Here is a 22307-nt window from a genome sequence, read left to right as displayed (position 1 = left end):
GTCCACCTTTCCAGGAGTGCCACCTGATTTTCAGGAACCTCCCGGCTGTTCTGCAGGGGTAGGCAAGTATGTGCTGCACAATCCAGTGTACAAAGGGACGATGTACCGTTCCATGGTGCATGTTATAGCATGGTGTCATTCATTGCATCGTTCCATCTGCTGTGCAGCACAGAGGATGGGATGATGCAATGAACGACCCTCATGAACGTGCAATGGAGTGTACACACTATACGGTCCGTACGATATAACATTCCGAGCACGGTTGAATGATATATCGTACGATATATCTTATAGTGTGTACCAGCTTTAGACTTTCAGCTGTATGTAACATAATGCTTAACATTTTAACACAAAAAACCCTCCACAAAATTGATGTTTGTCAAACTAGAAATTAGGCCCATAATGAGTAACATAACAGTACAAACACCATACCAGTGATGGCAACATCTGTTATTATTTTTTTTACTGACATACAGCGATACTGACTGACACATTCTAATACTGTTTCATAAGTATGTCTCCAAAGATCAAAGTATTACAAACATATAGAGAAGGAAAGGAATGTTTTTACAACAACTTATATACTCAGTATAGTAATGTCCTCCAGATATCAAAGAAATTGTTATGATTTTTTTTCCCCTGCTAGTAAATTTACTGACCTATGCACCATATTCAGAAAGTAATGAGTAGAATAAATAAATATCTCTGGTTAAAAACATGTTAATGCAAATAACAAGGCTATGAGAAAGTATATATAAATATATATTTATGTTCCTAAAATTTAGGAGCTGCTTCACCACTAAAAAGTACATTTAGTAAAAGTATTTTATACTGGTGAACCAACTAAAAAGAGCAACGACAGTATGATGTTTTATTATTTGAAGTGCCCAGAACTGACAGGTTTAGAATAATATGATACGGTGACGGATAATAATGAATTAGGTTAATGTGTCTGAGAACATACAGCTGGAATAGGAATGTGTATAACAAGTTAGTGGAGTTGTTAGAGCAGCTGTAAGCAGAGGTGAAATCACTAATTAACTAATTGTGTTGTGAATGCATTAGACAGAGTAAGTATTACACAGCATTTAACGGCTGTCTTTACATAAATTATATACTTAAAGAGACAAGATTATTTAATAAAACAGTGCACGCAGAACAACGGAGTTGTTACCCATAGAAACCAAGACTGAAGAGATTAGTGCATTATTCTGATTGCAATAGACCAGTGACGGCCACAGGCAGCCTTCCAACCCTTCACCTGCGGCTCCGGCTCCGGCTCCTTCCGGCTTTATTCTCAGATTTATTTGATACAGCCTGTAACACGTGTTTAAAATGTCTACTGATATGTTCTTTTATTACATTTTTATTTTAATTTTAATTATTTAAATTTTTATCTTATTACTGAGATTAAGGATAATGTGTGGCCCTTTTGAAGGTTAGTGGGCGGTGCATGCAGCCCCTGAAGTGTATCAGGTTGCCTACCACTGCACTAGATTAGTACAATGTGATCCATGATTGGTTGCTATGGGTTACAACCTGAATATATTTATTTTTTGTAAGGAGGAGTCACAATTGAATATTACATTTGAATATTATGAGGTCCTATGCTTATTTAATAACGTTGCCCTTCATTTATGAAAAAAAATAAAAATAAATTGCGTTTATAATATAAATCTGCTTGTTTTATTCATTATCAGTCGGGATTTATGGCTACATGTAATCCAGGTATAGATCGTTTTTTATAACTAATCTTTGATCAGCCTTTCAGTGTGTATAAGTGTAAATAATAATAATAATAATACATTGATATACCTCTGCTTTCTTTATACAGAGCTGAAGAACATGTTAGCGGTTTATAAATAAAACATCATAATATAAAAATAGGATTTTTATAACATTATCATTCATTTAAAGTGATATTACACATGAGCATCTTTCCCATAGTCGATTTCCTTTAAAAGGGAGAGAAGCGGTTAAATGGCACTGTGTGCCACCCCCCAATCCTCGCTGCTTCCCTTATTCTTTCTGCCGCCCTATCTTACACACAGCCTTTCCCTTTCCATCTCTCTTCCTCTCTCACCAACACACACAAGCATACACACACACGTCTTCTGCCTCACACACACACATACGCAAATCTCCTGTGTCTTTATGCTGCTGTCCCTGCTCGCTACTTATGAAAACATCCAGAGTGACAGACAGAGAGACAGGAACGCCAATACAGAAACCAGAAAACCTGCAAAAGAAATATACAGGAGAGCAGAAAAGTTAGCACACCCTTCACACATACACGCTTCATAAAGAGATATTTCACAGTGTATATAGATGGGGACATAATTACCGCAGAAACAGACACATTTTATTTTATTTCACAAACAGGAAGGGAGATAATACACCTATATACAGAAAGAAATTTTGGAATACACACAATATACACTAAACCCACACAGATTCTGCTCACAGGAGCTGCATGCAGCTGATGTTATGACAGAGCAAGAAATGCAGCAGCCATGAACCAGCTGTGTGCGGAGCCCTGCAGAGCACTGCAAGGTGAGATCCATCTCTTCTATCTATTACATCCGTCTGTCTCACACCCAGCTACTGTATCAGTTATATCTGTCTATCTCTCTCACATCTATCAAAAAAATTATATATATATATATATATATATATTATATAATATACACACAGACATAGCGGTCTATTTCATATCTAGCTGACATAATACATTGGCATCATATTTGTTTATCTACATCATATCTATCTATCTATCTATCTATCTATCTATCTATCTATCTATCTATCTATCTATCTATCTATCTATCTATCTATCTATCTATCTATCTGTCTGTCTATCTTAATGACCCTCTAGAATATAACCAATGCTCTGTATATATACAGATAAACAATCTTTATAGAGGTTATTTATGTGTTCACCTTTACACTACCTGTATAGTTTGTGTGGCTGTATTGTATGTATTTGTAAGTTTGGATAATGCCTCAAATTATAACGTTAGCATGTTGCCATATAGACCCCTTAAAGACACTATTTTTAATTACAGAGATTATAATGTTAGAAGAAGCAATCAGAAAACCTGTTAAAAACTCCATAAGATGTTATACATGAGTAAATGATTAAGATGTTCAGTTTTGGAATCTTCAGTCATTACCAACTGTTGGCAATGTCAACATTATCCATTTTCCATGTAACAGCAATGTACAGTATGTGTAGTATAAGTGCTCATACACTGCTTCTGTATGTACCTGGAATAGCTGCAAGCCCATACTATACAATACTATATGAGCATAAAAACAAGTTTCAGATTTCCTGTTATATTTTCCTTTTCATATAAAAATATCAATATGCTCACCGCATTGTCTCACATTGTCTCCCCAGACAGCATTAGACAGTTGTTGAGCCGGGCTGGAGGAGAGTTCCGTCTCCAGAGAGTGCAACTGGAGACCAGACCGAGAAAACTGGAAGACAGGATCCTGGTGAGTAGCAAATGTGTATTAATCTCACATCCCCAGCATGAATGTACCTGACATAGAAAGACATCTTCCTATCTACACTAGCACTATAGCCTTAGTCATACAGATCCATAATAACTTCCCAAGTCTATAACGCTGCATTTATTTCAGAGCCTTTGCCAGCTTCACTGCTAAAAATTCTCATCAGGATGTTGGGATTCTACAGAAAAGTATGGATCAAACATACAAGAATAATTACCCATACTAATTAGTGCATTGGCAAACACAAACAGGCCAGACCACACACTTATCTTTTATGGAACTATGGAAAATGTAATAATGTCACAATACAGACAGTAGACCATCCATAGCGTTGTGGAACTTTAATAACTCCTGAAAGAGATTGCAATAAACAGAGCTGATGCAGAGTTGCATAATATTAAGTGTGGATCTTTGCCAGTATGCAGAATTGCAGCGATCTCTGTGGCTGCACTGCTCCTATTCATCCGCTTGCAGTAGTAGTCATCAGTATCAGCGCGCATTGGTTCCAGCCCAAACTGGTTCAAAAGATCCTTCCGAAATTAGATGGATCTTTACATATGCTCAGCTAAGCATGGCCCACAATTCCACCCACAAGCCTTCAGAACACTTGGCCTATGCACGAACGCCTTGTTGCCATGCAGTTATGCCCATTCAGCCACAAGTGGAGATGAGATTGAGTTGTGGTGGCCCATTGATGCTCATAGTTGTGCACCAATGTGTTTTATTACGACAGACATGACTTTGTTAAGTGAGTTCATGGCAGCATATGTAACCTGTGGTCTAGTGACTGCAATCTACTGACCTCTAGAATAATAGTGATATATTTGCCAAGTTCTCTTTTAATTTAATGCTTGTCTTAATGAAGAGCTAAGGGATGACCTTGGAATGGAAATGAAGGTAACTTGCCTTAGATATGCAAGTGGCCTTATACAGGCCCAGATACCCATATAAGTTGAATGTCGCATGTACATTCTACATAACAAATGCAAATGTGAGATTTGTCTAAACCATACTAAAAATGTATAGCTTCTGTGACTACAGAAGAGATAATCATTTGTATGAGCATTTTAGAGGTTAAATAATGTTTTCTTTTAATGGGCACTACCTAATTTTTTTATGTGACTTAATATATACTGTATATTCCAAATGTCACTGTATAGTGCTGTGTGGTACTTGCTCCTATAAGATAAGTTTGGTGTCAATCTTCTGTGTTGAAATGATTTTGTATTCCCTTCCTTCTCATCCACCAACAGGTTTTTTTTAAACTTTCACATCAACCAATACATTAGCTCAGATTAACATTTTGCTTCTCCCTAAGGGGCATATTCATCTTCGCTTAATTGTCACAAAAGCAGATGAAAAAGCAAATTTTCACCTGCAATTGTGAAAATTAAGTATTCGGGCCATTCATTAAGAAGGTAAAGCAGGAGATATCACAGATATCTCCTACTTACCTTCCGTTTGCGGAATGGCCCGCTGTCCCCATACACTAGAATCACAGATATCTCCTACTTACCTTCCTTTTGCGGAATGGCCCGCTGTCCCCATACACTAGTATCACAGATATCTCCTACTTACCTTCCTTTTTCGGAATGGCCCGCTGTCCCCATACACTAGTATCACAGATATCTCCTACTTACCTTCCTTTTGTGGAATGGCCTGCTGTCCCCATACACTAGTATCACAGATATCTCCTTCTTACCTTCCTTTTGCGGAATGGCCCGCTGTCCCCATACACTAGTATCACAGATATCTCCTACTTACCTTCCTTTTACGGAATGGCCCGCTGTCCCCATACACTAGTATCACAGATATCTCCTACTTACCTTCCGTTTGCGGAATGGCCCGCTGTCCCCATACACTAGTATCACAGATATCTCCTACTTACCTTCCTTTTTCGGAATGGCCCGCTGTCCCCATACACTAGTATCACAGATATCTCCTACTTACCTTCCTTTTGCGGAATGGCCCGCTGTCCCCATACACTAGTATCACAGATATCTCCTACTTACCTTCCTTTTGCGGAATGGCCCGCTGTCCCCATACACTAGTATCACAGCTATTTCCTACTTACCTTCCTTTTGCGGAATGGCCCGCTGTCCCCATACACTAGTATCACAGCTATTTCCTACTTACCTTCCTTTTGCGGAATGGCCCGCTGTCCCCATACACTAGTATGGGGACAGAATTCATCAAGCTCCGAAAATATTATATTTTCGGAGCTTGACTGCGGGGGCATTCCCCCCGCTTGAAATTCGCAACCCGTTCTTCCCTATGGGAAGAAGGGCCGGGTTGCAAGAAGGGTTCCTTTCTGATCCCTCCGTCCCTGTCCGGCTCCTTCCGCCGGATGTCGGGGCTCTTGTGCGCATGCGTGACCTGTAGGTCGCGCATGTGCACTGCCGTCACTGCTCTGACAGGAGCAGTGAAGCCGCTCACGGGGGCAGGTGATTTTACATCAGCTGCCACCGCGCCAGAGCAATGCTGAATTGCTCCAGTAGCCACGGCGAGTTGGAATGTTAATTATCGGGGTCCGTTCGAACCCCGATAATTAACATCATGAATAGGTCCCTTAGGGACACATTTATTAATTATTCCGTCTTAGATCCAATGATTAGATTTTTTTATCACTGCTGTTTGGGGCAATTAAAAATTATATACTGGATGGATGTACAGTATTATAAATCACATCCAGGTACAGGGGCTCCAATAGAAGCTTGTTCATGAAATGTGTAAAGTAAAGTGATCGCATTAGCAATCAGGTTGGGGGAGATTTAGTAAAGCTTGGAGAGAAATAAACTTGGACATAAATTGCACCAACCAATCATCTCCGAACTGTCACTTTAAAGGCTGTGTTTGAAAAATGACAGTTAGGAGATGATTGGTTGGTGCAATTTATCTCCAATTTTATCTCTCTCCAAACTTTATTAAATCTCCCTTTAGTGCTGCGGGACCCCCACCTGCCTACTGCGCATGTGTGGCATACTTGCCAACTCTCCCTCATTGTCAGGGAGACTCCCTGAAATAGTAGAAATCTCCCTGCCTCCCTGAAGAGTCTAGTAATCTCCCTGATTACACTTTACCCCATTATGTAGCTGTTATATTTAAAAAAAAAAGAGAGATATATACATTCAAATGGGATCATTAGTATCCTTTCCCTGTATTGATTATTATAAGGCACAATGGTGCAGATGTATGAAGCTCTGGAAAGTGATAAAGTGCAGAGTGATAACTGTCCAGCCACTCAGCTCCCTACTGTCATGTTAAAGGCTGTGTTTGAAAAATGTTAGTTGGTAGCTGATTGGCTGGTCATTTATCACTCTCCACTTTTATCACTTCACAGACCTTCATGCATCTGCCCCAATGATCCCTATGGCTACATGCATTTTCTGTAATATATCAGGGTGTTTTCATCAACAAGCAGATCTTACTAACTGCTTTTGGGTTCATTTGGATGTAAGTCAGTTTATGACACTCCTCTCAGATGTAGCAGTACAGTCCACTTTACCGCCGCGCTCATAGGCGTTGTTTTCACAATCTCCCTGAAATGCTTTTTCAAAAGTAGGCAAGTATGATGTGTGGTCATTAGACAGTGTATTTGCTATTACTGAGGAGGTATCCAGATGTCTCTCATGGTAAATATGAGATATGTAGCCTATAGGCTACAATGACTACAATACATTTCACACTATAGCAGCCCCCATAGAAACCTATGGGAGCTGCTATTGCGATTAGAAATGAGGGAACTACAATAAATGCTGCAGCACTCCTGTCATACATCCAGGAGATTCTTATATTTTGCAGGTATAGTTTGAAAACTGACATTTTGGGGGATATCCTGCAAAATTTGTATAATAAACATGATTCATAAGCTTGTTTATTGTGACTCTCCAGCCAACACAGGCCAGAACCCATCCTCCAATACACCCGGTCCCATAGTAAGCAGTGCACTTACCTTCTCATTTAAAGTAATAAATATATCTATTTTTAAAATGCATCCTCACTCACAACAGAACTACAGATATATTTAAAATTAGAGGGGCATACTGAAGGCCAATGAAGGCATTGGTCATAGTCCAGTTTGCTAGGCTCCCGGCCTCCTTTTTTGTGACCTCATTCTGTCACATACGCTGAGGGATGGGGCCCAGGGGCCTCTGGTGCAGAAAAGCCCTGATATAGCTGTGAAAGTTGGAAAGTCTCTTTAAAACAAACCACAAAACATTTAGTTACAAATTAATAACAGATTTGGTCTCTCTATTAGTCCTGGGTTGTCAATGCAACAAATCTATCTTGTTTTTATAATTATTATAATGGTTGTCAGACAACTAGAAATAAGGCATGTATTTGTGTCTGTATATTTGCTTAGAAATGTACAAAAAATCAGAGGTTTACATATTGGATCTATGAGAGGCTGTCAGGTTGCCTATTGCATACAGCAATCATCATCAGGGTGTGTCTGTGGAATTGGTATGTAATACCGACAGACGGGATCCAGGTGGCCAGAATCCCGACGTCTGTATTCTGACAGGGTTAACATACCGACACACCAGTATGCTAACCCTCCCCCTCTCCCTATCCTGTCCCTCACTCCCTGGTCCCCAATCCTAACCTCCCCCCTAGTGCCTGAACCTAACATCCCCCTCCCCACACCCTAAACCTAACCCTCCCCCCTTAGTGCCTAACCCTAACCCTCGCCCTAGTGACTAAACGTAACCCCTAAATCTAACCCTAACCCTCCCCTCCACCCTGCTACTTAAATTAAGCATCCCGGCGGTCAGGATGCCGGCGCCGGGATTCTGACTGGCCTCTGTATTCTAGCGCCGGTGAGGTTAGCGCCGGCATCACAGACAATACAAATGTGTTAATCAGCAAGTAAGACTTGGGACCTCATTCAGACCCGGTCGCAAGGGCTGAGCACTCGCAACCGGGTCGATGTTAAGATCGTGCGCACGCGCAGCTGCCGCACTGCACGTGCGCAAGTCCCGGAGCGAGAGAGAAACTCTCTCGCTCCGGAGCTCACTACAAAAGGGTCGGCTGTCGATGTTGATCGACAGCTCAGCCCATTTTGTCGGAGGGGCGGGGGGTGGTTTCACAAACAGAGGCGTTCCTTAAGGAACGCCTGCCATTTTGTGAGCGGCCGCACTGACATCAGCAGTGATGTCAGTGGGGAGCTTCCTGCTTGATCAGAGCAGGAATCTCCCTGGGGCTTGCGGCTGCCGAGACCCAACCTTAGGGTCTCGTCGCAAGCCCCGATGGTCACGATGGTCTTGACCATCGCGACCATCACCCTGGTCGGTCGCTAAGCTGTGGCTGGTAAGCCACAGCTTAGCTAGCGACCAGAAGGCCGCACTAAAAAAAGTGCCATCCTCATTCAGAGAGAGCGATCGCTTCTTGCGACTGCCTCTGAATGAGGGCCTTGGATCTTATAGGGGTGGGCAATAAGTGTCCCCCCAGCTGTTGTAGTACTGCCACAGTTTTGCTATTTGGCCATGCTAAAACTGCTTCAAGGCATGCTGGAATATGTAGTTCAGCCACAGCTGGAAGGCCCATTGCTCACACCTCTAGCAAGTGTAGGCCAAAAATGCTTGCAAAGGATGACTGTAAATAATGTTTCCATCACATGATTTTAGGTATATTTTTCAGCTTTTTAGCTCAACGCCATTTGAGAAAAATGGCTAGAAGATCAATGGGTTGAAGTCAAGGTACGTTTTGTGCAGCAGCACATAGAAACCTTTCAGTATATGGATCAAAGCAACATGGAGGTCACTAATAAGGCCAGGCTGAAGGGATAGTTAGAAGAGGACTTACTTCCCTGCCCAGCTATTTTTCTCCTGGCAGCAAACGATAGTGACTGTTTTGAACGCCACTGTAAGCTTTCATCCACATTTCTAAAAAGTGGCTTCTGCCATATAGAGATACGGAATCGGTATGTACCGTGTTTCCCCAATAATAAGACCTACCCCGAAAATAAGCCCTACCCTTACTTTTGAAAAACGGTCCAAAATAAGCCCTACCCCGAAAATAAGCCCTAACAAAAAAAATTAAATAAAAAAATAATGGAAAGTAAAGAATTGTAAAGCAGGACTGAGGCCATGATGGGGATAAAAGCAGGACTGAGGGCATGATGGGGATAAAAGCAGGACTGAGGGCATGATGGGGATAAAAGCAGGACTGAGGCCATGATGGGGATAAAAGCAGGACTGAGGCATGATGCTGTCAATGTTAATTAAAATAAGCCCTACCCCGAAAATAAGCCCTATGGAGTTTTTTTGACCAAAAAAAAAAATAAGACAGTGTCTTATTATCGGGGAAACACGGTAATACTGCCGGCCGCATCCCGGCAGTGTCAGGCCGACAGAGGAAGAGATCCCGGCAGCGGCAGCCCGACAGCGCTGGAAATCCCGATCGTCCCCAGGTAAGTACTAACTAACCTAACCTACTCCCCTAACCCTCCCTTAGGGGTGCCTAACCCTAACTTCCCCCCCCGAGTGCCTAACCCTAACCCCCCTCTAATTGCCTAAGTCCCCCGGGGGGGGGAATGCCTAACCCTAACCTCCCCATGGGGGTGCCTACCCCCCCCCCCGCAGCTGGCCGCTCCCAGCGCCCGGCATCACTTCGATCGGGATGCCGGGTGCCGGTGTCCTGGCGTAGGGGTATTGACAGGCATCTAGATTTTAGACGCCTGTCATGTAACCCTAACTGGGATTGAGGTGTCGGGAAGCTGGCGGTCGGTATTGCGGCCGCCGGCTTCCTAAACGTATACCAGAGATACTCCAAAGAGAGATTCGAAGTTTTAGGTAGGAACCTATTTCCATAATCAGAAATTATGGCAAAAAAGTAAAGAAGCAGCATCGGTTTGATTTGAATATAACACAAAGTCCATCACTGCAAGAAATAATGGGAGCGATTCAATTAATTTATTAGGCGCTTTAACTAATGATCGCCCGACAGAGATCTTAAATTGTTGTTTCATTCAGGCGCTCATAGCCACGGGTAGGCACATTTCTGCTTGCAGTTTCCTGAGGTGGCAAGCAGAAATGTGCAAGAAGTCGGCACTCCTTTTTAGGTGCCCAATGCAGTACTTTAGATAGGTTTAGCCACTTCGTGCAGCTAAACCCGGTGATGTTGGGCCAACAGTTTAATTGCTTTGTAGGGCGCCCATTGGTTAAGGCACCCAAATAAAGAATTGAATCACCCCCAATGATTCACAAATTGGACCAGCTAAGCAAGTCATGACCTATTTATTGCAGGAGTCAAACTGGTGGGAAAGATGGTAATACCTGTTTGGTGGATTCTGTCCTTCATAAAAGCAACACTGTTATCACTTCAGACTCAAAAATGGATGCCGTAGAATTTACTGTACCACTGAAATGTAGGATTGTATGGTTCTGCTGGTTACACTAACGGAGAAATGGGTCAAAGTGGTAGCAGGAGCAGTCCAAAGTTGCCATATTGCTTGATTCTAGTGGGAGTAGGCAACATTTTTCTCTTAGGGTGCTATCCATCCAACATTACATGCCCAAATAGTTTTCGGAGTGCCACCACCATTACAACATGTACAACCATTTGCAAAAGTAATAGATTTTTTAGAACGTAAGCTCTTACGAGCAGGGCCCTCTACCCTCTTGTGCTTCTCCCTACTTTAGTTTCATCTACTTCTTACTCACCTCTAGGGCACCTAACACTTGGTTGCTTATGCTCTGTTGCTTATCTGGGTGTTATGGTCACTAATGTAGTGTATTGTTCTGTAAGTCGCTTGTCTACAACATGTTTATGTACTTTGTAAGGCGCTGCGGAACATTTGTGGCGCCATATAAATAAATGATGATAATAATAATAGATGAGTACTAAAACTGTTAACTGTCTTCCTTTTTTGAAGCTAATTTGCTCAGGTTAGGGTGATAATTTTCAGTCTAGAAACAACCACATGCTTTTGTACTGTTATTTGACTGTGAGCAGGAATACCTGGCAAGGTTCTCTCAGCAGAGACCAGGCTTTGCTGGGTATGCAGGCCATGCTTGTGTTCTTCGGCTTGGAGAGGGTCTAATGTACCAAAAGGTCTGCTCTGTGAGGCAAGGCAGTGAAGTTAGAGTGGCATATAAGCACAGTGCCTAGTAGGAGAGGGGCCTATTTATTAAGCCTTGGATGGAGATAAAGTAAACGGAGATAAGATACCAGCAAATTAGCTCCCAACTGCCATGTCACAGGCTGTGTTTGAAAAATGACAGTTATTAGCCAATTGTCTGGTACTTTCTCTCTGTCCACTTTATCTCCTTCCAAGGCTTAGTAAATAGACCCCTAACTCCATGGGTGCCACTCAAACCATGCCTCACTAGTGCTAAGGTTTTCCTACCCCTGTTCTAAGGTATAATTTTTCTCTGTTGGAGGAAAAGATAGTACCAGAGAAGCAGTACTCGGGGGAGAACGTTATAGGATGTACTGCTGCAATGAACCCAAGAAAAGCCTCCGTGAGAGTGAGCAGATAGAGTGGTGTTGGTAAGCAGGCCAAATAGCATCTTACATTCTGACCACAAAGGGAACTCTCCTAATCTGCAAATGTGGCCCAGTGCCAGTCACAGTAAGTCTGACGACTGATGAGCAAATAAGACCGGAAACTTTACAGGATACTGAAGGCAAAACATTTTGGATACATTTTGAAGGACCTCACTCCACTTAAATAATGGATATATCTCTGTTTCTTAGCCTGCAGAGGTTAGGAACAAGAAAATGTGCTGATTCTTTAGAAAAAAGATAGTGGTTAAGAAGAAACATCTTCAGTAAGAGATGGAACGGAGCTCAGGGTCAAGAAGCCTCTCTTGATCACCACCAGTTCAAATCTCAAAGCACATGCACACCTGCTGGTTGCGCATATATACACATACTGCTGGAACTCTTCTCCGTCAGGGGTGAGGTGTGGTAACTCCATTTAGGAGCAGAATTTTTGCCGGGACACCTCTTGGATTCATAAGTAGGTGATAAACTGTGTTCTGTGTGGCAGCAATCACAATTTATTCACTGACCGAACACTGATAGATGTCCACAGTATGTAAAGATATGTTGGTACATTAGGTAGGGCGATCGATGTCGGACTATCTGGCCCATATCTACACAGCATATATATATATCTCTCGCTTGGAGTAGAGCATACCTCCCAACTTTTTGACTTCTGGAATTGGTACAGCATACACATGAGAATGGGGCATGGCCATGCTACTCAAGGGCATAGCCACATGACCTTGGAGAATTTCACATCTGTGAGTGGCTTGTCCATAATTTCTGAAGCCCTGAGCCCTGCCCTCAACCCTTCCGCTAAAGAAAAACCTTCAATGCCTTTTGTACACATTAGTGTAGCACACCTGCCAACTAGTCCTGATCTGCAGGATGATAAAGCAGTGGTGAGTGGTGAAGTATAGTAAGGGCCACCATTTTAGATTATGGTCATTTCCTTTTTTCACTATGTCTGCTGAAACTGGTAGCTGTGAATAAAATAAACTAGAAGATATTGTCAGGTCCATTATTAGAACACAATCTACTGTACACTGTACATTTAATATCCCATGAAAATCCTAAATCTGCTGTTGTTTTAAAGCCAAACATGAATATTTCTGTATACTGTGATTAACTGAGTAAATAATTATTTCTGGGCTTTACCTTTTTTGCCTTTCCTCTGAAATGTTGAGAAAATGTGATAGGTAAGCTAAATAAGGCATGAAAGTTACCATAGCAACCAAATTATTTAACTACTTCTTGGTATTCACTAGGATTTTATCCCCTGCAAATCACATTTTGTAATAAAAAAAAAAAATGTTCCTATGATTGTACTCATTACACCTATAAGAACATATCTGTGTTCCTCTACAGGTCACAACATGCTGGAGATTCTATATGTTCTACATAAAATTACCAGCAAAGGTGAGTAGGCATTGTACTTGTTTATTCCATAAAGAAGAATGGTTTGAACGCAAGTTCACAGCTGTTGGACAATCAACAGTCGCCCTATTTAAGGACTTATCATCGTAAAGCAGGGAGTTTTAGCGCCACAATGTATTAATGTACAAGTCCCTGCATTGGTGGTGTAAAAATTCACCCCTCTGGCTTTCTCAACACTGCTTGTATTGTAATGCACTGATGCCATATTGTATGTCTTTATCAGGTCGCAGCTCCAATGCACATTCATAACAACAGAAAGCGGCCCATGCGCAGCAGTAAACAGGAAGCTCTTCACTGCAGCACATACGGCTAGGAGCGACCATCGATGCATCTGCCATCAATGGTACCATTGGTGGATTACATCTATAGTGGGAAACCATTGATTGTTTAAGGGGATGGGGGGTGGAGCTAATCACATGCTTCCTGCGCTGAGGGAAAATACACATTGCTCTGCGCTCCATCATTGATAGAAAAACCATTGAACATCGGTGGCAAACAATGGATGGTTGCTATTCATAGATGGTCGAAGGCGATCCCTACATACAGCTTCCTCTGTCCCATCACAAGCACGCTGCACATTAATATTGCTTCTGACATAGGGCCTGATTTAGAGTTGTACGCAAACCAAGTTTATTTACAACTCTGATGATGGCCGATTGGCACATTTGAAGGATCTGTACTGCGCATGTGCAGATCTGTTTGCGATGACAATCGCAGTGCCGCTTAAGCCGTAGCTGACTGACATGCTGCTGCCATTTGGGGGCAGGTTGGCTCCATTTTCTGGGCATGCCGAGGCCAGTGACTGCATCTTCCGATGCAGATCTCCTGGCAGTGTGATTGTACCAGACATCCTGAGTAACCTGAGAGTTACTCCGGTGGCAGTGTCCTTGGACGCAGCAGCGAATCACAGAAACCAGCAGGGGGCGTCTATTTAACCAGACACATTCTGCGACATTAGTATAATTTTGCAGCAGCAATTATGCGAAGAGCACACAACTCTGAATCAGGCCCATAGATAACAGTTCTAATAATTGGCAATATGGCAGGTATGTATGTACAGAAAACATTGCTTAGTAATTTTTGCTACAAAATAGACGCTATAACCTTTCTGTTATAATCTTCTGGTAACTGTTGGAGAAATGTCAGATTTCTCCACAATATGCACTTTCATATATCTGTCTATGTGATAGATTTGCTTATTATCTGAAAAAAAAAAAAATTTTCCCACAAGGTTTTATACATTTGTCCTAATGCAGGATATTACAGAACATTAAAAACATGGGGAGATGTACTAACCTCTGGAAAGTGATAAATTGGAAAGTGATAAAGTACCAGCCACTCAGGCACTAACTGTCATGTTACAGGCTGTGTTTGAAAAATGAAAGTTGGGAGCTGATTGGTTGATAGTTTATCACTCTCCAATGTATCACTTTCCAGAGCTTAGTACATCTGCCCCATTCCATTGTCTCTTTGCTTTTGTTTCTCACCCTATAGCTTCACACACACTCTCTATCTCTATCTCTCTCTCTATCTCTCTTCTATGTACTAAGTATTGGAGAGAGATAAAGTGAACGGAGATAAATTACCAGCCAATCAGCTCTCAACTGTCATCTTTCAAGCACAGCCTGTAAAGTGAATTAGATTTGTTGGTACTTTGTCTCTGTCCACTTTATTTCTCTCCAAGGCTTAGTACATAGACCCCTTTCTCTCTCTCTCTCTCTAGAATATTGTATTGCCATCAGTTGAATTCTCTGCTTTACCTTTTCCACCCTTTCTACAGATGTTTTTCATTCCTGGCTTTGATTCTTTTAATGTCTTATCTGTCTTGCACACACACTACACTTTAGTCTCTGATCATAATTTCTTTACATTCATTGTGTTTCTATTCGCTCTCCTCTTCTTGCACAATGTTCCTTATGATCCTTACCTTGATTAATCCATATTGTTACTTGCTTTAGATTGAAAGTTCATTCAGTGTGCTGGAAATCCGATCTCTCACAGCTGTCTCTCCAAATCAGGTACTGAATAATTGGAAAATATATACTCTTGGGTAGATAAGGATGAGCTCACTGGCCAAAGGTCCATATCATTTTTATCATGCCACCCAGATAACCCACAGAAACTCCTCACTTGAAGTTCATTACTATACATACAATGCCCCATATTCAAAGTTATCTTTTACCAACTAATTATTGTATTTGTATGGAAATGTGGGCTATATAGTGACCCAACTGGCTTATTAGACCGCAACATTAGTGTTCTTTGTCTCCAGTAATCTGTTTTCCTTCTTCTTGCAGATCCTTATTGAGACTGAGAAGGGGAGCTACCAGCTGACACTGACCGCTCAGAATACAGACCAGCTGATCAGCAGCATCCAGGCCACACTTTCCAAAATATTTCCTGCTCCAGATACAGTGTAAGTTCCAATTATGAAATTAAATAAATTCCTGTGCTAGTGACAAGGAACGGCTTAATTAGTGCTCAATTCATCAGTCGAGTGGGAATGTTTTAAATTATTGCAGTTTACTTATCTCTGTGGTAAGGAATCTGTTAATAAGGGTAATCTTAGCCTAATACAGGTAACAGTCTAAGGGGTCTATTTACTAGCTGTGTTAGGAGATAAAGTGAACGGTGACTAGGTACCAGCCAATCAGCTCCTAACTGCCATGTCACAGGCTGTGTTTGAAAAATGGCAGTTAGGAGCTGATTGGCTGGTACCTTATCACCGTTCACTTTAACGCCTAACACAGCTTTATAAATAGACCCCTAAGTAACAGCTGTATAAAATTGCTTATTAAAATTTGTAGAGCACAAGTCCCAATTTGACAGTGGTGGTTAGGACTAGTCTGCAGTTCCCCCACAACTGCCCATTTTTATCTGCAAAATCCTAGTTAATCATATCTCTCATTTTGGAAATAGTTTATTCAGTGCTTTAATGGGTAAATTTTGTTTTTCACATTGGTGTTTTGTCTGGGCGAGTCGTGGTTGGCTTTCGTACATAAAGAAAATTAATAGGTATCATTGATCCATACTGAGCAGCGCAGATTGGTGTATGATGTAAATGAGTCCATATGACGGTTACATGCTGTGGTCTTATTACAGTTGACTGTAGTGCATGGGAGAGAGAAAATCACTAGAGCACTAAATATTCAGATTATAGATCATGAATCTATCCTGTGCCTCTTCTGGATTGCAAACAATCATCTATCTATCTATCTATCTATCTATCTATCTATCTATCTATCTATCTATCCATAGTATAAAATAAAGTCCCTGGTAGCAGGGCCATCTCTTCCATTGGGCTTGTTGGGCAGTTGCCCAAGGGCCGAAGCTTGTAGGGGCCCGCCAACCCGCCCCCCTGCAGCCGCGGCCAGTTGGTAAATTTGTGATATTTTTATAAGCTGGTGCACTGTATTCTGATCTAACCCCCCCCCTTGGTGCCGAGTACTCACCTTAGTCCCAGTTTCACTTTATCTGCTGGCTTCAGATCCGACAGAGTCTCTCTGCATGTGTGGGAGGTCTGATGGGCATGCAGGAGGGTTTAATTTTATTGACCATTTACATTTTATTGACCCGGAAATGGGTGGGTAGGGGCCCCAGTGCATAGCTTTGCCCAGGTCCCACACTGCTGTTAAAACAACCCTGCCTGGTAGGTGTCTGACTGTTGGCTCGGGCTAATCTCAAGAGCCACTGGGCGGATTCTCTATGGAGCATTTGTCGAGGAAGGTTTAGGTGTATGAAACACTAATGTATAACAAAAGGGAGCAGAGCAATGATGATTTTAGTGAAGCAAGTCAATGAAAAAATGGATGTCCAAGCGCTTTCTTGGCTTACGTTGCCTAAACGATGGTCTTTATATTATACCATGTACAGATTGATATGTATCATCCAGTTTTTCCAGAAAAATTAATGTAAGCCCTGTTTACTGATACAAAATTTTAATTTTTCCCTTTATTTTCCCGTTCCTATTTCATTTATGTGAAAAACGATTCTTTAATTTCAAACGAGTCCAATTCCCGGTAAGAGGCATGACAATTAATAAAGCACAGGGACAGACAGTTACCGTGGCTGGAGATGACCAAATTGAAGACTGTTTTGCTCATGGACAACTTTACGTGGCCCTTTTGTAGTTCACGTCAAAACTAAATCTTTTTGTGTTGACATCAGGAGGAAAAACGACTAATATCGCCTACAAGGCAATCTTATAAGACCTCAGTTAAAAAAAGACTATCTCCGTAAATTCACAATTGCTCCAATACAAAGTCAGGGCAGGTCGCTAGTAACTGATAATAAGGAAAGTGGTATGAAGGTAAAATGCTGGAGAATGTGTTTTGTAATACCTGCACCGCTACTGTCCATAGTCTAGTGACCTATTGGTTTTCGCTGTAGTGATCCAGATCTTCTCATACAGAAGAATGGGCCTCAATCACAGATATAGCCAGTCTGAAAGATCCGCATTTGCTGCTGGTTTATGTGTTCAACAAGATGGAAGGAGACATGCAGCGGGATGCATCAAGCATTTGGATGCGATGAATCCCACCAGTGATCACATGCATACCAGCATTTAGTACAGGTTGAATCTCCCATATCCAAATATTCCGAAATACGGATTTTTTTTTGCATGACTGAGATAATGAAACCTTTGCTTTTTCATGGTTCAAAGTACATAAACCTCGTTTAAAGCACAAATTATTAAAAATATTGTATACAATTACCTTCAGGCTTTGTGTATAAGGTGTATATGAAACATAAATGAATTTTATGTATGTACACAAACTTTGTTTGAGCCACAAAATTATTGAAAATATTGTATAAACTAGGGGTGTGCACCGGCCACTTTTCGTGTTTTGTGTTTTGGTTTTGGATCTGGATCTTTCTTCGTGTTTTGAATCTGGATTGGTTTTGCCAAAACCACCCTTCCGTGTTTTGGGTTCTGGGTTTTGTGTTTTGGATCTGTATTTTTTTTTAAAAAAGCATAAAAACAGCTAAAATCACAGAATTTGTTGGTTTCTCTGCTCCTATGCTATTATTAACCTCAATAACCTTAATTTCCACTCATTTCCAGTCTATTCTGAACACCTCACACCTCACAATAGTGTTTTCATGTCCAAAAGGTTGCACCGAGGTAGCTGGATGACTATGCTAAGCGACACGAGTGGGCGGCACAAACACGTGACCCATCTAGGAGTGACACTGCAGTGGCAGACAGGATGGCAGTTAGAAAAACTAGGCCCCAAACTGTACATAATGCAAAGAAAAAAAAGAAGTGCAAGATGGAATTGTCCTTGGGCCCTCCCACCCACCCTTATGTTGTATAAACAGGACATGCACACTTTAACAAATCAATCATTTCAGCGCCAGGGTCTGCCACACAACTGTGGCTGAAATGATTGGTTCGTTTGGGCCCCCACAAAACAAGCTGGCAATTAATGTGTCCCTGCACAAACTGGCTCTACGGAGGCAAGATGTCATCCTCATCCTCCTCATCCACCGATTCCTCACCCTCTTCAGTGTGTACATCCTCATCCTCACAGAGTATTAATTCGTCCCTGCTGGAACCACAGGTCCCTCTGTATGTTCTGGAGGCTGGTCTCCCTGGAAGAGTTGATAATTCATTTTATGAACATCATCTTCTCCACATTTTGTGGAAGCAACCTCCTACGCCTTTCGCTGACAAGGTTCCCGGCTGCACTAAACACTCTTTCGGAGTACACACTGGAGGGGGGGCAACTCAGGTAAAATAGAGCCAGTTTGTACAGGGACCTCCAAATTGCTTCTTTTTCCTGCCAGTACAGGTACGGACTGTCTGACATGCCTACTTGGATGCTGTCACCGATGTAATCCTTTAACAGACAGACGCACGCTTGTCGCTGCTGCTTTGAGGATTCAAGTGCGGCTACAGCCCACACAATTCACAAAGACAGAAAAAAAAAAAGAATATTTTTATTGTTTGTGGAGCACACTTTGAGGGTTACACCACCCTTTAACAGACAGACGCACGCTTGTCGCTGCTGCTTTGAGGATGCAAGTGCGGCTACAGCCCACACAATTCACAAAGACAGAAAAAAAAGGAGAATATTTTAATTGTTTGTGTAGAACACTTTGAGGTGTCACCACCCTTTAACAGACAGACGCACGCTTGTCGCTGCTGCTTTAAGGATGCAGGTGCGGCTACAGCCCACACATTTCACAAAGACCGAAAAAAAAAGAACAATATTTTAATTGTTTGTGTAGAACACTTTGAGGTGTCACCACCCTTTAACAGACAGACGCACGCTTGTCGCTGCTGCTTTAAGGATGCAGGTGCGGCTACAGCCCACACAATTCACATAGACAGAAAAAAAAAGAACAATATTTTAATTGTTTCTGTAGCACACTTTGAGGGTGTCACCACCCTTTAACAGACAGACGCACGCTTGTCGCTGCTGCTTTGAGGATGCAAGTGTGGCTACATCGCACACAAGTCACAAACACATTAAAAAAATAGTTTTTTATTTTTTGGAACACTTTGAGAGTTACACCACCCTTTAACAGACAGACGCACGCTTGTCGCTGCTGCTTTAAGGATGCAGGTGCGGCTACAGCCCACACATTTCACAAAGACCGAAAAAAAAAGAACAATATTTTAATTGTTTGTGTAGAACACTTTGAGGGTGTCACCACCCTTTAACAGACAGACGCACGCTTGTCGCTGCTGCTTTAAGGATGCAGGTGCGGCTACAGCCCACACAATTCACATAGACAGAAAAAAGAAGAAGAATATTTTTATTGTTTGTGTAGCACACTTTGAGGGTGTCACCACCCTTTAACAGACAGACGCACGCTTGTCGCTGCTGCTTTAAGGATGCAGGTGCGGCTACATCGCACACAAGTCACAAACACATTAAAAAAATAGTTTTTTATTTTTTGGAGCACTTTGAGAGTTACACCACCCTTTAACAGACAGACGCACGCTTGTCGCTGCTGCTTTAAGGATGCAGGTGCGGCTACAGCCCACACATTTCACAAAGACCAAAAAAAAAAGAACAATATTTTAATTGTTTGTGTAGCACACTTTGAGGGTGTCACCACCCTTTAACAGACAGACGCACGCTTGTCGCTGCTGCTTTGAGGATGCAAGTGTGGCTACATCGCACACAAGTCACAAACACATTAAAAAAATAGTTTTTTATTTTTTGGAACACTTTGAGAGTTACACCACCCTTTAACAGACAGACGCACGCTTGTCGCTGCTGCTTTAAGGATGCAGGTGCGGCTACAGCCCACACATTTCACAAAGACCGAAAAAAAAAGAACAATATTTTAATTGTTTGTGTAGAACACTTTGAGGGTGTCACCACCCTTTAACAGACAGACGCACGCTTGTCGCTGCTGCTTTAAGGATGCAGGTGCGGCTACAGCCCACACATTTCACAAAGACCAAAAAAAAAAGAACAATATTTTAATTGTTTGTGTAGCACACTTTGAGGGTGTCACCACCCTTTAACAGACAGATGCACGCTTGTCGCTGCTGCTTTAAGGATGCAGGTGCGGCTACAGCCCACACAATTCACAAAGACAGAAAAAAGAACAATATTTTAATTGTTTGTGTAGCACACTTTGAGGGTGTCACCACCCTTTAACAGACAGACGCACGCTTGTCGCTGCTGCTTTAAGGATGCAGGTGCGGCTACAGCCCACACAATTCACAAAGACAGAAAAAAGAACAATATTTTAATTGTTTGTGTAGCACACTTTGAGGGTGTCACCACCCTTTAACAGACAGACGCACGCTTGTCGCTGCTGCTTTAAGGATGCAGGTGCGGCTACAGCCCACACAATTCACAAAGACAGAAAAAAAAAGAACAATATTTTAATTGTTTGTGTAGCACACTTTGAGGGTGTCACCACCCTTTAACAGACAGACGCACGCTTGTCGCTGCTGCTTTGAGGATGCAGGTGGAATCTAGACGGGATTTGGAACCGAGGACACACTACCTCCATCAATTGTCTAAATCCCACTGCACTAATGTCGGATACCGGACGCACGTCTAACACCAACATAGCAGTCAAGGCCTCAGTTATACGTTTTGCTTCAGGATGACTGCTGTCGTACTTCATCCTCATCGCTAGGGACTGTTGGAGGGTCAATTGTTTAGTAAAAGTAGTGATGTTCCTACTTCCTCTCTGGGATGATGAACAACTCCCAGCAGCAGCAACAGCACTAGGAGGAAGAGGTTCTTGATCTTTCCCTATTTTATTTTTATCGGAGAAAGTTTGGTCCTCCATTTATGTTATATTGATATATATACGTGCGGCTAAAGCGCACACAAACACAGAAAATATTATTTTATTTTTGCTGGAGAGTAGTGCACTTTGTGGGTTACACCACCCTTTAAGAAATGAGCCAGCCGGCTCTTTACTTATGGGACACAGGCGCACGCTTGGCGCTGCTCCTTTGTTGATGCACGTGCAGCCACAGTGCACACAATTCACAAACACAGAAAATAATTTTTTTTTTGGTTTGGACTGGAGTGTACTTTTGGGGGTTACAGCACCCTTAACGGTCAAGCCAGCCGGCCCTTTACTTATGACACAGGCGCACGCTTGGCACTACTTTGTTGATGCACGTGCGGCTACTGCGCACACAATTCACAAACACAGAAAATATTTTTTTTTTTTGTTTGGACTGGAGTGTACTTTCGGGGGTTACAGCACCCTTAACGGTCAAGCCAGCCGGCCCTTTACTTATGACACAGGCGCACGTTTGGCACTACTTTGTTGATGCACGTGCGGCTACTGCGCACACAATTCACAAACACAGAAAATAATTTTTTTTTTGGTTTGGACTGGAGTGTACTTTGGGGGTTACAGCACCCTTTAAC

General features: G+C 42.1%; 1 protein-coding gene across 4 annotated transcripts in view; it reads left to right on the top strand.

The window, feature by feature from the left end:
- The first annotated feature begins 2009 nt into the window (after positions 1–2009).
- Positions 2010–22307, top strand: part of CARMIL3 (capping protein regulator and myosin 1 linker 3) — a 121916-nt gene continuing 101618 nt past the window's right edge. For 3 of the 4 annotated variants that reach the window (XM_088469982.1, XM_088469984.1, XM_088469981.1), the window contains exons 1-5: positions 2013–2553; positions 3401–3498; positions 13375–13425; positions 15402–15461; positions 15741–15859. In XM_088469982.1, the coding sequence (XP_088326108.1) occupies positions 2514–2553; positions 3401–3498; positions 13375–13425; positions 15402–15461; positions 15741–15859 (368 nt within the window). In that variant the 5' untranslated portion in view covers positions 2013–2513. Of the gene's footprint in view, positions 2554–3400; positions 3499–13374; positions 13426–15401; positions 15462–15740; positions 15860–22307 lie in introns of all 4 variants that reach the window. The other variant, XM_088469983.1, reaches the window with a different exon arrangement.

The sequence above is a fragment of the Taudactylus pleione genome, unplaced genomic scaffold (genome assembly GCF_031769625.1).
Source record: "Taudactylus pleione unplaced genomic scaffold, aTauple2 ptg000095l, whole genome shotgun sequence".
In the NCBI taxonomy this organism is placed as follows: domain Eukaryota; kingdom Metazoa; phylum Chordata; class Amphibia; order Anura; family Myobatrachidae; genus Taudactylus; species Taudactylus pleione.
This window is presented reverse-complemented; position numbering and strand designations above follow the sequence as displayed.